General features: G+C 50.6%; 1 protein-coding gene across 1 annotated transcript in view; it reads left to right on the plus strand.

The window, feature by feature from the left end:
- The window catches only part of LOC106603271 (acetyl-CoA carboxylase), a 74,463-nt gene that overhangs the window by 21,985 nt on the left and 36,866 nt on the right, over positions 1 to 15,612 (plus strand). Inside the window, 15 exon segments of the mRNA XM_014196704.2 lie at positions 17 to 160; positions 323 to 425; positions 554 to 661; positions 749 to 805; positions 2,261 to 2,302; positions 3,016 to 3,231; positions 3,336 to 3,491; positions 3,652 to 3,849; positions 3,851 to 3,877; positions 4,915 to 5,070; positions 6,418 to 6,564; positions 6,766 to 7,035; positions 7,894 to 7,991; positions 8,216 to 8,336; positions 8,510 to 8,620. Of these exon segments, the coding sequence (XP_014052179.2) occupies positions 17 to 160; positions 323 to 425; positions 554 to 661; positions 749 to 805; positions 2,261 to 2,302; positions 3,016 to 3,231; positions 3,336 to 3,491; positions 3,652 to 3,849; positions 3,851 to 3,877; positions 4,915 to 5,070; positions 6,418 to 6,564; positions 6,766 to 7,035; positions 7,894 to 7,991; positions 8,216 to 8,336; positions 8,510 to 8,620 (1,954 nt within the window).

The raw sequence follows: 15,612 nt of genomic DNA on the forward strand, positions 1-15,612 counted from the left end.
TCTGTTGTTGCCCCAGGATGTCGTTCTCGTCCAACCTGAACCACTACGGCATGGTACACGTGGGCAGCGTGAGTGACGTCCTCCTGGACACTTCCTTCACCCCACCCTGCCAGCGCATGGGAGCCATGGTCTCCTTCCGCTCCTTCCAGGAGTTCACCAGGTGAAGGCTGGGCTCTCTGACCTTTTATTTCCAAATCATTACAATACGACTTGTATTATTTTCCCACATTGGGAAATGGTGTTATTGAATTGGAGCTGTAATACTGAGATATTACCTTAAGTGTGTGTGGTGTCTAACCGTGATCCCTTTCCTCTCCGTCAGGAACATTAAAGATGTGATGAGCTGTTTCTGTGACTCTCCTCCTCCCAGCCCCACCTTCCCAGAGGGAGGGAACCCTGTGCTCTATGGAGAGGAGGACACCAAGGTCAGTACTGTCTGCTAGTACTGGTTCTGATGTGTGTTGTAACACACTGTTCTTCGTTTAGTTGCAATAGATACTTTCTCTCTGAATGATATGACTGATGTTTTGCCTGCATGCGTCTTGTGACCCAGAGTATCCAAGACGAGCCCATTCACATCCTCAACGTGGCCATCAAGACTGACAGTGACATCGATGACGACGGCCTGGCCGCCATGTTCCGGGAGTTCACCCAGACAAAGGTCAGATGTTTAGGATGAGCCTTTCAGGAAGTACACCTGGACACCTCAGTCGCTCACACTTTCTCTCCCTGTGTCTTCTTCCCCCAGAAATCCCTGCTGTTTGAACATGGCATCCGCAGGCTGACCTTCCTGGTAGCTCAGAAGGTGAGCACTAGGACTCCCACTTCCCTACTCTACCCTCGGTTCTCTAACCTACTCTTCCAATCACCGTCAACGATCTTATCTTAATCACAATGATGCACGTTGACTCTACAGACATCCAGACGGCACGAGAGAGTCACGCGTTTAATTTGGAATGGCCTGTAATTTGACCTTCATTTGTATCTCAAATTTGGCTGTTTTGCTTGCTCTCTGTCTCTTCTCTCTTTTCTCTGTCTCCTTCTGTCCCTCCTCTGTATCCATGTCTTGCCTTTGCTGTGGGGTTTGTGCTGACAGGATTTCAGGAAGGCAGTCAACTGTGAGGTGGACCAGAGGTTTCATGTGAGTAGTGGGAAGATGTGGATGATAACTGTGGAACGGTACAGTTTGTCTTCCTGTATTGTCAACTCTTTCCCTGGACCACTCGAAGTAGCTTTTCGTTGGATTCAGGCAGATAATGACGGCATTTGAGACTAAAGACATTTGGGTAAATGCCAGGTTCCCTTCTCTCTCCCTGCGTCAGCCCTTTGAATGCTGCCCTTTCTTTTGACAAGAGAAGAACAGGCTCTGATGAGAGCTAATCACTGCCACTGGTGAGGCCCTCCTCCATATGTGGGTTTGTGTCTCATACAGTAGAGACTCGGTTCCTCTGAATAGCCCATCCTCTTCAGACCACACAGACCAGTGTATTCACACACAATAAATCCTGTATTCGCTGTCATACTAACACCACATCAGTCCTATATACAGGCTTGTAGTGGGCATTAGTGCCCCAGACTAATACACAACTGTCCTGTTATTATATACCGATTGAGTTGATGAGTGTGTTTGCAATTAGTCCGGTATTGTTTGGCCAAGTGGGGTGCGATCCTCAAAGCCAAACCTGACAATCAGGCTTCTAGCTAGAGCGTTCAGACATACAAAATCACTCCCTGTGAAAAGAGAATGTTTTATTCATTAGATTAGCTGTCGCTGCTCCCCTGCTTCCTGTTGCTGTCTGTCATTATGTGAAATGGCAGTTTGGGAGAATACACTGTAATTCCACCCTCGGACACCAGCACAAATGGGAAGAGATCAGGGCTGTTGAATGTTAAACAGGCTCTTCCTGGTCACAGACTGATGCCATATAGTGTTCCTCCTCACTGTCACAGCAATTCACATAGCGCTCATCACAGCTCATTGAGGGGGGAAATGTAGAACTGTAGAAGGAAATGTAGCCACTTAGTGAGGTTAGAAGGTCATTCTATTCTCTGGAGGTCATGTCTATTTTTAGTCTAGCTGGTTCTGTAACTTAGTTGCAGCAGAGCAGGGATTCTTGAAATCCTGGACTCAAAGCCCTAACTTTCTCTGTCTGTATTAACCAGGAGACCCGGTAGGTTGACAACGTGAGTTCTTCGCAGCATGTGGATCTGTTTGTGTAACTGTACTCTCTCTCTCCTCACCTGTCTGTCTCTCACACAGAGAGAGTTCCCCAAGTTCTTCACCTTCCGGTCCAGAGACAAGGTGAGTGTCTTCCGTGTGTCAATCTGAACACTGACTTTATGAGCGACCATAAAATAACAGATAATGGTCTGCTCAGTGGTTAGTGATCAATGAACAGGTTCAATCCATCCCAAAAAGATAAGGGAATTCATATTTGAAGTGCTAACAGACAGACTGCATATATAACTTAGATGAAAGATGAGCCCAAATGACCGTGCTTCTCAATGTGTAGACTAGAGGTACAGCGGAAGAGCTAAGCAAGTGTCAATTTCACATCATGGCAACAATAGAGGTGAGGTAATTTGAATAAGATGGTTGCAGAAAAAGTACCTTTCCTCTTTCCTTGCTCACCCCTTAGTTGGCACTGAAAGTCACTCCATTATGATCAATGATGGCTCTTCCCCTGCCTAGGCCCCTGATAGTCTCACTACAATGGCACCACCAAAACTCATTACCGTAATTAACTATTTAATTATGTCCCCCATTTAAGAGAAATGACACCCATTAGCAGGCTGCGATTGCTTTTGATTTCATTTACTTAATGCAGTGTATGGCTGGCGGGCACCCTCTAGTCTCATACAAACCCAATGCTCCTGAAACAGCCAATTGGATGATGGTAGGCCTTGAGGAAAATGCATTCCCATTCCTTGAACCCTCAATTGGTTGGTGTGACAGTATCTTGCTGTGTGTGACGGTCTCTTGCTGTATAACTGATTGTCCCCCTGTGTGTCTAGTTTGAGGAGGACAGGATCTACCGTCACTTGGAGCCAGCGCTGGCCTTCCAGCTGGAGCTGAACCGCATGCGTAACTTTGCCCTGACCGCCATCCCCTGTGCCAACCACAAGATGCACCTGTACCTGGGCGCTGCCCGCGTGGAGGTGGGCACAGAGGTCACCGACTACCGCTTCTTTGTCCGGGCCATCATCCGTCACTCAGACCTGGTCACCAAGGTGAGGGCGATAGTGATACACGACTTAAATGCCTGCGTGTGTGATTAATACACCTGAAAACGTGCCCCTCTCTGACCTCTGCTCCTGTCCTGTCTCATCTCCAGGAGGCTTCTTTTGAGTACCTCCACAACGAGGCAGAGCGTCTGCTGCTGGAGGCCATGGACGAGCTGGAGGTGGCCTTCAACAACACCACCGTACGCACCGACTGCAACCACATCTTCCTCAACTTTGTCCCCACCGTCATCATGGACCCCTCCAAGGTCAGTGGCAGCACACCCAAGACCTGTGCATACGCTGTTTTCACTGTTCCCGTGTACATTGTGGTTATCCATGTTTGTGCACTACATGTAGTGATGCGTTTTAATGCTGTGTGTGTGTTTTATATGCTTCATTCGTAACCTCTGTTGTGCACATGCTCAGATTGAGGAGTCTGTGCGCTCCATGGTGATGCGTTACGGCAGTAGGCTGTGGAAGCTCCGGGTGCTCCAGGCTGAGCTGAAGATCAACATCCGGCTGACGCCCACGGGCAAACAGATCCCCATCCGTCTGTTCCTCACCAACGAGTCAGGCTACTACCTGGACATCAGCCTGTACAAGGAGGTCACCGACTCCCGTACCGGGACAGTTGGGGCCTAAAGACCGACAGGTGGGGCACTCGCACGTCTTGCATCTCCCACGGCCCACAATCACAGGCAGGGGAAACAGCCTCACGCTGAACCCTCAGCTCCCAGAATGCACCTTAATGGGCAACTCCTGGTTCATGCTCAAATATTTGGAAGTTTAGTTAAGAAATAAATGGCATGCCATCTGTGGATCAGTCAGTCTACTGCGTAAAGTGGAGCTGGGGGTTGTGTAAGTTGTCTGCCCAGCCTCTAGCCTGTTGGACAAGACTAGCAGTGATCATGGTATTTTCTTTTATGTAGGAGAACAGATAAGTTGCATCCATCTATATATCATCCCATTCCATTGCTATACCAGGGTAAAAGTTCCATGAGTCAAACAGTCATTGGCAGAAAGCATATGCAGGCAGCTAAAGATTGGTAGAAAATAATGCCCCAACTACTACAGTGGAGAAATAATTAACTGTAACGCTTCCCATTAGTTTTTCTGGGCAGGTGCCATATTAGCTGTATGATGTAGAATATGAGAGAAGAGTTCTATTTTGGAGCTGGTCGATGGCGCCGAGTTGAGTGAGGATCCGTTGCATTGTCCTCAACCTTATTCATCAACACTTAGCACAGGCGTGGCCAGGCCTATTCTTATCTTGTTCTCATGGAACCCTTGACATGTGGCAGTAGCACGATGTTAGATGAACTCCTTTTTTATTCTAAAACGACTTTATTGTGTGAAGCACAAGAGAAACAGTGTTCTCAATCCGAGGAGGCCATATCTCTCTAATGTGATGACACGGCTCAGGTTGCCAGGTCTGGTCAAAGGACCTAATCAGACGGAACAACTGATAGGGATGGTGAAGAACATGACTTCATGTTCTCCTATTGCAGATAGAACTGCATCCACAGCTCTGGTCAGCGTTGTCACCGTTTCCTGTTTCTTGGAATTGGCTCCATGGCGGATATCTGTCTTCGTTACATTACATATCGTGTACTGTGTTCTCTGTGTAGATATGTGTGGCAGCTAGTGTCTGTGTGTGGTGAGTGACTCCTTATGTCCTCTCTCCTTCAGATCATGTTCCAGGCGTATGGGGACAAACAGGGACCTCTGCATGGCATGCTCATCAACACCCCCTATGTGACCAAGGACCTGCTGCAGTCCAAACGCTTTCAGGCGCAGTCCCTGGGCACTACGTACGTCTACGACTTCCCTGAGATGGTCAGACAGGTATGGACCTCGACACAACAGCTCAGTGGTCGCAGTTGATGGTGTACATACAAACATACTATCATGTTTGAGGTCAACTGCATGTCAATCCAGGAAGTTAATTGTAACGTTTCCAATTTGTTTTTGAAATCCAATGCATGAAATGAAGGTCTCACAAAGTTGAAATAAATAAGGGGACATTTCCAATTTATAAATAAAAATGCCTCCCCTGAATTGACTGAATTTAAATGGAATTGACGTCAATCCTGCATGTTATCACTCTACATTAGAGGTCTGCGCAGGACTGATTTATTCATCCTGTGCAAAAATAACTTAAGAAATGGATTAAATTACCAGAGATTCACATGGCCCTTATATTGTATTACTGGGCTATATCAGCCAACATGCTAGATGTAGTTTGAAGAGAGCAGAGTTGGAGAGACTTGCACTTTCTCTTGAGCTATTTTTATAGCCTACTTTTTAGGAGTGGGAACATTTTCAGACGGCGACAAATATGGGTGATCAATATTTATTACTAGGCAATGTAGTAAACTGTAGCTTAATTATATTTAGGAAGTACATTTCCTTGGAAAGATAACTGCCCCATGCTCCTCCGGTCATGCATAGGCTATAGCCTACTTTGTTTCATTGAGCCCACACGCGCACCTGATCTCGCAAGTATGGCTACTGAACTGGAAGCAGCAACAATGATGAGAGCGCATACTTGCACTTTGTCTTGAGCTATGTTTTGCATACAGGATGTAGCCTTCCTTTTAGGAGAAGGAATTGCATGCGCAGCGCTCGCTCACCATGATAGCCTTCGCTTGCGTCGCACCTTTTCCTTTTCACCGATGATCACATGTTTTGATTGCACCTCGACTCACGTTGGTCGAGCGGCCTCCTTCTTTCCATTATCAATATTTATTCACACATTACTAGTGAACTATAGTCTAATCATATTGAATTTCCTTGGAAAGATAACTGCCACGTTCCCATGTAGGCAGCCTACTGTATTTCATTGAGACTTGCACGCCCAACTAGGACAGAAGAGGTAAGCCACTTAATTTCAAGCAGCAAATTCTGAGTGTGTGAATAATGTCACAAAGATGTACTTTTAAAACAGTAGGTAGGCTAATGCATACAAAGCAGAAAGATGACCGTTTCCAAATAATCTGAGAGACTACAAAAATATTTTCATCCCAAAGTTACCTGTCTGACCGGCCGCTCCCAACCACAGCATGAAAAATGACGACCGCGCCGAAATGATCTCTGTCGGGGCCCTGCAGCCCCCTATTCTACAGTAAGCATGTTCTACTGAGAGTGAGCAGCATTCTCTTGACTCCTCTCTCTGGTTCCTCTTTCCTCCAGGCTCTAAAGAAGCTGTGGCAGACCACCCAAACCTTCGCCCACCTGCCCAAATGCCCTTTGCCCTCTGAGCTGCTCACCTTCACAGAGCTGGTCCTGGACCCACAGGGACAGCTGGTGCAGATGAACCGTCTACCAGGAGGGAACGAGGTGAGGAGTAACTCCTTTAAACTCGCAGTTCCATTTCTTTTCTGTAGGTGTCTCTGTGTTTCTTTGGCAGGATTGTTCAGTAGCTGTTTGCCAGGAATTGTCTCTGTACATATGTAAATGCAAAGAAGAGTAATGCCCCTGCTTTGTTTGTCTCGTCCCCACTACATCAATGAATATGTTTACCTGTGTGTGTCCCTCTAGATTGGCATGGTGGCCTGGCGGATGACGCTCAGGACCCCGGAGTACCCGGCAGGGCGTGAGATCATTGTGATCAGTAATGACATCACACATAAGATTGGTTCGTTTGGGCCGCAGGAGGACCTGCTGTTCCTGCAGGCCTCGGAGATGTCCAGGGAGAGTGGCATCCCTCGTATCTACATCTCTGCCAACAGTGGTGCCCGCATCGGCCTGGCAGAGGAGATCAGACACATGTTCCATGTGGCCTGGCAGGACATGGAAGACCCCTACAAGGTCAGCTGGCAGAATAGGACATGGGGGTGTAGATGTTCTGTTGAAGAATTTAAACTCCACTTGGATTTGGAGGTTATTAGTGTTGTAGGACTCCGTTAGCAGATGTCTCTGCCCATGTACACTACATAACCAAAAGTATGTGGACACCACTGGATGTTGGACATTGCTGCAGGGACTTGCTTCCATTCAGCCACAAGAGCATTAGTGAGGTTGGTCATTGATGTTGGGCGATTAGGCCTGGCTCGCAGTCGGCGTTCCAATTCATCCCAAAGGTGTTCGATGAGGTTGAGGTCAGGGCTCTGTGTAAGCCAGTCAAGTTCTTCAACACCGATCTCGACAAACTATTTCTGTATGGACCTCGCTTTGTGCACGGGGGCATTGTCATGCTGGAACAGGAAAGGGCCTTTTCCCAAACTGTTGCCACAAAGTTGTATGCTGAAGCGTTAAGATTTCCCTTCACTGGAACTAAGGGGCCTAGCCCGAACCATTAAAAACAGCCCTCGGCGGTCCCGTTCGTTGTTGCTCCTAGACGTTTCCACTTCACAATAACAGCACTTACAGTTGACCGGAGCAGATCTAGCAGGGCAGAAATTTGACGAACTGACTTGTTGGAAAGGTGGCATCCAATGACAGTGCCACGTTGAAAGGTACTGAGCTCTTCAGTAAGGCCATTCTACTGCCATTGTTTGTCTATGGAGATTGCATGGCTGTGCGCTCGATTTTTATACACCTGTCAGCGATGGGTGTGGCTGAAATAGCCGAATCCACAAATTTGAAGGGGTGTCCACTTACTTTTGGTCATGTAGTGTATGCATATCTCTCGCAGTCTGCTAATTCAGTCTTTGTTTCTCTCCACAGGGCTTCAAGTACTTGTACTTGACCCCTCAGGACTACAAGAAAGTGTCTGCCCTGAATTCTGTTTACTGTGAACACATAGAGGACAAGGGAGAGTCCAGGTGAGTCCAGACATTACCCCTCAGCCATATTATTATTCACTGTAACCCTATTCAATACAGATAATACATCCAGCTCACTGGCCAGCGGACAAAGTGTGAAACTACAACCTGTAAGAGAATCAATGGACTGTGCATGAATACACATGAAAAGGCCCTCGGACAACGGGAGAAGGGGGATGAAGTGATGAGGTGTTATGTGTCTCACAGAGCCTTTCCTTGTTCAGGTACAAGATCACTGACATCATCGGGAAAGATGACGGTCTGGGGGTGGAGAACCTGAAGGGCTCCGGGATGATCGCAGGAGAGTCCTCTCTGGCCTACGACGAGGTCATCACCATGAACCTGGTACGCACCGACACACACCTAAACACACAACTACTTACGGTCTGTCGTGTTCCTACTTAAGTGCTACTCTTAAGAGGCGGTGGATGGCAGATGTAAGAATGGGTTTACCCGGGTCGCTGACATGCACGTGACTAGGGGTTTCCTAAGCAGGCTGTGTGCGCTTCTCTCTCCAGGTGACGTGTAGAGCCATAGGCATCGGAGCCTACCTGGTCAGGCTGGGTCAGAGAACCATTCAGGTGGAGAACTCCCACATCATTCTCACTGGTGCTGGAGCTCTCAACAAGGTAAGAGCCAGCATCACTCCCCCTTTCCTGGCTGTACCTCATGGCACACGAAACTCTCCCTGAAATACTGAGAGGTATTCTGCCAGGATGCAGCGTTCCAGTGCGGCCTCTGCGTAGGGACATTAGCGTTCCAGTGCGGCCTCTGCGTAGGGACATTAGCGTTCCAGTGCGGCCTCTGCGTAGGGACATTAGCTCTTTGTCTTTTCCCATAAGAGGTCAGCTGCAACACTCACTACCGTCACTAACAACAAGACTACACGTTATTAAATGAACCATCTATAAAACAGATACAGTGAGTGTCTTTTAATACTCTTTTAATTGTCCTATTGTTTTTTTGAAGAGAGGAGGAGACATGTTAATGTGTTTTTGCACTGTGCTCCGTCGTCTGTGACCCAAGTAGATTGTTCCTGAGTTCATGCAATTAACGCTTCTGCATTTTAATCTGGATTTTCACTGTTAATATGTAATAGTTATTCATGCCATTTATTTTGCAGTTCATTTGAGGAAGAGGACAAAGTGGTGTGTGTGTATATATTTGTGTTGTATTGTAGCGATGGCCATTGAATAGATAGGATATATCCCTTAAGAGTGAACAATAAAACCGCTACCTCTTAACTAGGAGGCAGAAAGACGGTGTCACGTCTGAATCGAAGAATAGAAATTATAATGTTGTTTTCTGATCCTCTATTTCTCTCACGCTGTGTACATTTTTCCGGCTCAGTGATCAGGCCCTCGCCTCCCCCCTCCTCTCATCTCCCCAGTCATACTGCTGCAGCTCCTGGTGGAATAATAGAAAGAGAAGCGTCAAGTTGTTATTTGCATAGAAATGGCAGTGTGACGCCTGAGGCTGCTGCTGGGGAGAAGGACACCCATATCATTTGTTTCCAATCAGAATGAAAAGTTTTGCTGAGGCAGATTTTTTTTCTCTCTCTTGGTGCTCCACGGGCACTGACTACCCACCGCTCCCTCCCTCCGTCTCTCCTCCTCTCTCCCTCCGTCTCTCCCTCCGTCTCTCCCTCCGTCTCTCCCTCCGTCTCTCCCTCCGTCTCTCCTCCTCTCTCCCTCTCTCTCCCTCTCTCTCCCTCTCTCTCCCTCTCTCTCCCTCTCTCTCTCTCCCTCTGTTTCGCCTCCTCTCTCCCTCTGTCTCTCCTCCTCTCTCCCTCTGTCTCGCCTCCTCTCTCCCTCTGTCTCTCCTCCTCTCTCCCTCCGTCTCTCCTCCTCTCTCCCTCCGTCTCTCCTCTTCTCTCCCTCTGTCTCTCCTTCCTCTCTCTCCGTCTCTCCTTCCTCTCTCTCCGTCTCTCCTTCCTCTCTCTCCGTCTCTCCTTCCTCTCTCTCCATCTCTCCTTCCTCTCTCTCCATCTCTCCTTCCTCTCTCTCCATCTCTCCTTCCTCTCTCTCATCTCTCCTTCCTCTCTCTCCATCTCTCCTTCCTCTCTCTCCATCTCTCCTTCCTCTCTCTCCATCTCTCCTTCCTCTCTCTCCATCTCTCCTTCCTCTCTCTCCATCTCTCCTTCCTCTCTCTCCATCTCTCCTTCCTCTCTCTCCATCTCTCCTTCCTCTCTCTCCATCTCTCCTTCCTCTCTCCTCTCCTTCCTCTCTCTATCCTTCCTCTCTCTCTCCTTCCTCTCTCTCTCCTTCCTCTCTCTCCATCTCTCCTTCCTCTCCTCTCTCTCCTTCATCTCCTCTCTCTCCTTCATCTCCTTCATCTCCTTCCTCTCTCCTCTCCTTCCTCTCTCCTCTCCTCTCTCCTCTCTCTCTCCTTCCTCTCTCCTTCCTCTCTCTCTCCTTCCTCTCTCTCTCCTTCCTCTCTCTCTCCTTCCTCTCTCTCTATCTCTCCTTCATCTCTCATCTCTCCTTCCTCTCTCTCCATCTCTATCTCCTTTCTCCATCTCTCTCTCCTCCCCCTCTCTCTCCTTCCTCTCTCTCCTCTCCTCCCTCTCCTTCCTCTCTCTCTCCTTCCTCTCTCTCTCCTTCCTCTCTCTCTCCTTCCTCTCTCTCTCCTTCCTCTCTCTCTCCTTCTCTCTCTCTCTCCTTCCTCTCTCTCTCCTTCCTCTCTCTCTCTCCTTCCTCTCTCTCTCTCTCTCCTCCTCTCTCTCTCCTCTCCTCTCCTCTCTTTCTCCTTCCTCTCTCTCTCCTTTCTCCACCTCTCTCCTCTCCTTTCTCCATCTCTCTCTCCTTCCTCCATCTCTCTCTCCTTCCATCTCTCTCTCTCTTCTCTCCTTCCTCTCTTCTCTCCTTCCTCTCTCCTCTCCTTCCCCTCTCTCTCCTTCCCCTCTCTCTCCTTCCTCTCTCCTCTCCTTCCCCTCTCTCTCCTTCCCCTCTCTCTCCTTCCCCTCTCTCTCCTTCCCCTCTCGTCTCTCCTTCCCCTCTCTCCTCTCCTTCCCCTCTCTCCTCTCCTCCCCCTCTCTCTCCTTCCCCTCTCTCCTCTCCTCCCTCTCTCTCCTTCCCCTCTCTCCTTCCCCTCTCTCTCCTTCCCTCTCTCCTCTCCTTCCTCTCTCCTCTCCTTCCTCTCTCCTCTCCTTCCTCTCTCCTCTCCTTCCTCTCTCCTCTCCTTCCTCTCTCCTCTCCTTCCTCTCTCCTCTCCTTCCTCTCTCCTCTCCTTCCTCTCTCCTCTCCTTCCCCTCTCTCTCCTTCCCCTCTCTCTCCTTCATTCCTCTCTCTCCTTCCTTCCTCTCTCCTTCCTTCCTCTCCCTCCTTCCTTCCTTCCTCCCGCTCTCTCTCCTCCCGCTCTCTCTCCTCCCGCTCTCTCTCCTTCCTCTCTTCTCTCCTTTCTCTCTCCTTCCTTCCTCTCTCCTCTCCTTCCCCTCTCTCTCCTTCCCCTCTCTCCTCTCCTTCCCCTCTCTCCTCTCCTTCCCCTCTCTCCTCTCCTTCCCCTCTCTCCTCTCCTTCCCCTCTCTCCTCTCCTTCCCCTCTCTCCTCTCCTCCCCCTCTCTCTCCTTCCTTCCTCTCTCTCCTTCCTTCCTCTCTCTCCTTCCTTCCCCTCTCTCCCTCTCTCCTCCCTCTCTCTCCTCCCTCTCTCTCCTTCTGCTCTCTCTCCTTCCTCTCTCTCCTTCCGCTCTCTCTCCTTCGCTCTCTCTCCTTCCTCTCTCCTCTCCTCTCTCTCCTCTCCTTCCTCTCTCCTCTCCTTCCTCCCTCCTCTCCTTCCTCTCTCCTCTCCTTCCTCCCTCCTCTCCTTCCTCTCTCCTCTCCTTCCTCTCTCTCCTCCCTCTCTCTCCTCCCTCTCTCTCCTCCCTCTCTCTCTCCTTCCCCTCTCCTCTCTCTCCTTCCTCTCTCTCTCCTCTCTCTCCTTCCCCTCTCTCTCCTTCCCTTCTCCTTCCCCTCTCTCTCCTTCCCCTCTCTCTCCTTCCCCTCTCTCTCCTTCCCCTCTCTCTCCTTCCTCTCTCCTCTCCTTCCTATCTCCTTCCCCTCTCCTTCCCCTCTCTCTCTCCTTCCGCTCTCCTCTCCTTCCCTCTCCTCCCCCCTCTCCTCTCCTTCCCCTCTCCTCTCCTTCCCCTCTCCTCTCCTTCCCCTCTCCTCTCCTTCCCCTCTCCTCTCCTTCCATTTCTCTCTCTCCTCTCCTTCCTCTCTCCTCTCCTTCCTCTCTCCTCTCCTTCCCGCTCTCCTCTCCTTCCGCTCTCCTCTCCTTCCCTTCCGCTCTCCTCTCCTTCCCTTCCGCTCTCCTCTCCTTCTCCTCTCTCTCCTTCCCCCCTCTCTCCTTCCCCTCTCTCTCCTTCCTTCTCTCCTCTCCTTCCCTCTCTCTCTCCTTCCCCTCTCTCTCCTTCCCCTCTCTCTCCTTCCTCTCCTCTCTCTCCTTCCTCTCTCTCTCTCCTTCCTCTCTCTCTCTCTCTCCTTCCTCTCTCTCTCTCTCTCCTTCCTCTCTCTCTCTCTCTCCTTCCTCTCTCTCTCTCTCTTCTCTCTCTCTCTCTCTCTCCTCTCTCTCTCTCTCTCTCTCTCTCTCTCTCTCTCTCCTTTCCTCTCCTCTCTCTCTCTCTCTCCTTCCTCTCTCTCTCTCTCTCTCCTTCCTCTCTCTCTCTCTCTCTCTCCTTCCTCTCTCTCTCCTTCCTCTCTCTCTCTCCTTCCTCTCTCTCTCCTCTCCTCCTCCTCTCTCTCTCTCCTTCCCCTCTCCTCTCCTTCCTCTCTCTCCTTCTCTCTCTCTCTCTCCTTCCCCTCTCTCTCTCCCTTCCTCTCTCTCTCCTTCCTCTCTCTCTCTCCTTCCTCTCTCTCTCTCCTTCCTCTCTCTCTCTCTCTCTTCCTCTCTCTCTCTCTCTCTCTTCTTCCTCTCTCTCTCTCTCTCTCCTTCCTCTCTCTCTCTTCTCTCTCCTTCCTCTCTCTCTCTCTCCTTCCTCTCTCTCTCTCTCTCTCCTTCCTCTCTCTCCTTCCTCTCTCTCTCCTTCCATCTCTCTCTCTCTTCCATCTCTCTCTCTCCTTCCATCTCTCTCTCTCTCCTTCCATCTCTCTCTCTCCTTCCTCTCTCTCTCTCCTTCCTCTCTCTCTCTGCAGCCCTTCCTCTCTCCTCTCCTTCCCCTCTCCTCTCCTTCCCCTCTCCTCTCCTTCCTCTCTCCTCTCCTTCCCTCTCCTCTCCTTCCCCTCTCCTCTCCTTCCCCTCTCTCTCTCTCCTTCCCTCTCTCTCTCTCCTTCCATCTCTCTCTCTCCTTCCATCTCTCTCTCTCCTTCCTCTCTCCTCTCCTTCCTCTCTCCTCTCCTTCCTCTCTCCTCTCCTTCCTCTCTCCTCTCCTTCCTCTCTCCTCTCCTTCCTCTCGTCTCTCCTTCTCCTCTCCTTCCCCTCTCTCTCTCCTCCCCCTCTCTCTCCTCCCTCTCTCCTCCCTCTCCTTCCCCTCCTCTCCTTCCTCTCTCCTCTCCTTCCCCTCTCTCTCCTTCCCCTCTCTCTCCTTCCCCTCTCTCTCCTTCCTCTCTCCTCTCCTTCCATCTCTCTCTCTCCTTCCATCTCTCTCTCTCCTTCCATCTCTCTCTCTCCTTCCTCTCTCTCTCCTTCCTCTCTCTCCTCTCCTTCCTCTCTCTCCTCTCCTTCTCTCTCTCTCCTTCCGCTCTCCTCTCGTTCCGCTCTCCTCTCGTTCCGCTCTCCTCTCGTTCCGCTCTCCTCTCCTTCCCCTCTCTCTCCTTCCCCTCTCCTCTCCTTCCCCTCTCCTCTCCTTCCCCTCTCCTCTCCTTCCCTCTCCTCTCCTTCCCTCTCTCTCCTTCCCCTCTCCTCTCCTTCCATCTCTCTCTCCCCTTCCATCTCTCTCTCTCCTTCCATCTCTCTCTCCTCCTTCCATTTCTCTCTCTCCTTCCTCTCTCCTCTCCTTCCTCTCTCCTCTCCTTCCTCTCTCCTCTCCTTCCTCTCTCCTCTCCTTCCCTCTCCCTCTCTCCCCTTCCTCTCCTCTCCTTCCCTTCAGCTCTTCCTCTCCTTCCTTCCCTCTCCTCTCCTTCTCCTCTCTCTCCTTCCTCTCTCTCCTTGCCCTCTCTCTCTCTCCTTCCTCTCTCCTCTCCTTCCCTCTCCTCTCCTTCCTCTCTCCTCTCCTTCCCCTCTCCTCTCCTTCTCCTCTCCTTCCCTCTCTCTCTCCTTCCATCTCTCTCTCTCCTTCCATCTCTCTCTCTCCTTCTCTCTCTCTCTCTCCTTCCTCTCTCTCTCTCCTTCCTCTCTCCTCTCCTTCCTCCTCTCCTTCCTCTCCTCTCCTCCCTCCTCTCCTTCCTCTCCTCTCCTTCTCTCTCTCCTTCCCCTCTCTCCTTCCCCTCTCTCTCTCCTTCCTCTCCTTCCTCTCTCTCCTTCCCCTCTCTCTCCTCCTCCTCCTCCCTCCTCTCCTTCCTCTCTCCTCTCCTTCCTCTCTCTCTCTATCTTTATCTCCTTCTCTCTCTCCTTCCCTCTCTCTCCTCTCCTCTCCTTCCCTCTCTCTCTCCTTCCCCTCTCTCTCCTTCCTCTCTCCTCTCCTTCCCTCTCTCTCTCTCCTTCCTCTCTCTCTCTCCTTCCCCTCTCTCTCTCTCCTTCCATCTCTCTCTCTCCTTCCTCTCTCTCTCCTTCCTCTCTCTCCTCTCCTTCCTCTCTCCCCTCCTTCCCCCCCTCCCTTTCCTCTCTCTTTTCTCTCCTCTCCTTCCCTCTCTCTCCTTCCCTCTCCTCTCCTTCCCTCTCTCCTCTCCTTCCTCTCTCTCCTCTCCTTGCACCCTCTCTCTCTCTCCTTGCCCTCTCTCTCTCCTTCTTCCCCTCTCTCTCTCCTTCCCTCTCTCTCTCCTTCCCTCTCTCTCTTCCCTCTCTCTCTCCTTGCCCTCTCTCTCTCCTTCCCTCTCCTCTCCTTCCTCCTCTCCTCTCCTTCCCCTCCTCTCTTCCCTCTCTCTCTCCTTGCCTCTCCTCTCTCCTTCCCTCTCCTCTCCTTCCTCTCTCCTTCTCCTTTCCCCCTCCTCTCCTTTCCCTCTCTCTTCCATCTCTCTCTCCTTCCATCTCTCTCTCCTTCCATCTCTCTCTCCTTCCATCTCTCTCTCTCCTTCCATCTCTCTCTCCTTCCTCTCTCTCTCCTTTCCCTCTCTCTCTCCCTTCCTCTCTCTCTCTCTCTCTCCTTCCCCTCTCCTCTCCTTCCTCTCTCCTCTCCTTCCCCTCTCCTCTCCTTCCCCTCTCCTCTCCTTCCCCTCTCTCTCCTTATTCTCTCTCTCCTTCTTCTCTCTCTCCTTCTTCTCTCTCTCTCCTTCCCCTCTCTCTCTCCTTCCATCTCTCTCTCTCTTCATCTCTCTCTCTCCTTCCATCTCTCTCTCTCCTTCCTCTCTCTCTTTCCTCTCTCTTCCTTCCTCTTCCTTCCCTCCTCCTTCCCTCTCTCTCCTCTCTACCTCTCTCACTCTCCTTCCTCTCTCTATTTCCTTCCTTCCATCTCTCTCTCTCCTTTCCATCTCTCTCTCCTTCCTCTCTCTCTCCTTTCCACTCTCTCTCTCCTTCCTCCCTCTCTCTCTCTCTCTCCTTCCCTCTCTCCTCTCCTTCCTCTCTCCTCTCCTTCCCTCCTCCTCTCCTTCCCCTCTACCTCTCCTATCTCTCT

Source organism: Salmo salar, chromosome ssa04 (assembly GCF_905237065.1).
Source record: "Salmo salar chromosome ssa04, Ssal_v3.1, whole genome shotgun sequence".
NCBI classification, from domain to species: domain Eukaryota; kingdom Metazoa; phylum Chordata; class Actinopteri; order Salmoniformes; family Salmonidae; genus Salmo; species Salmo salar.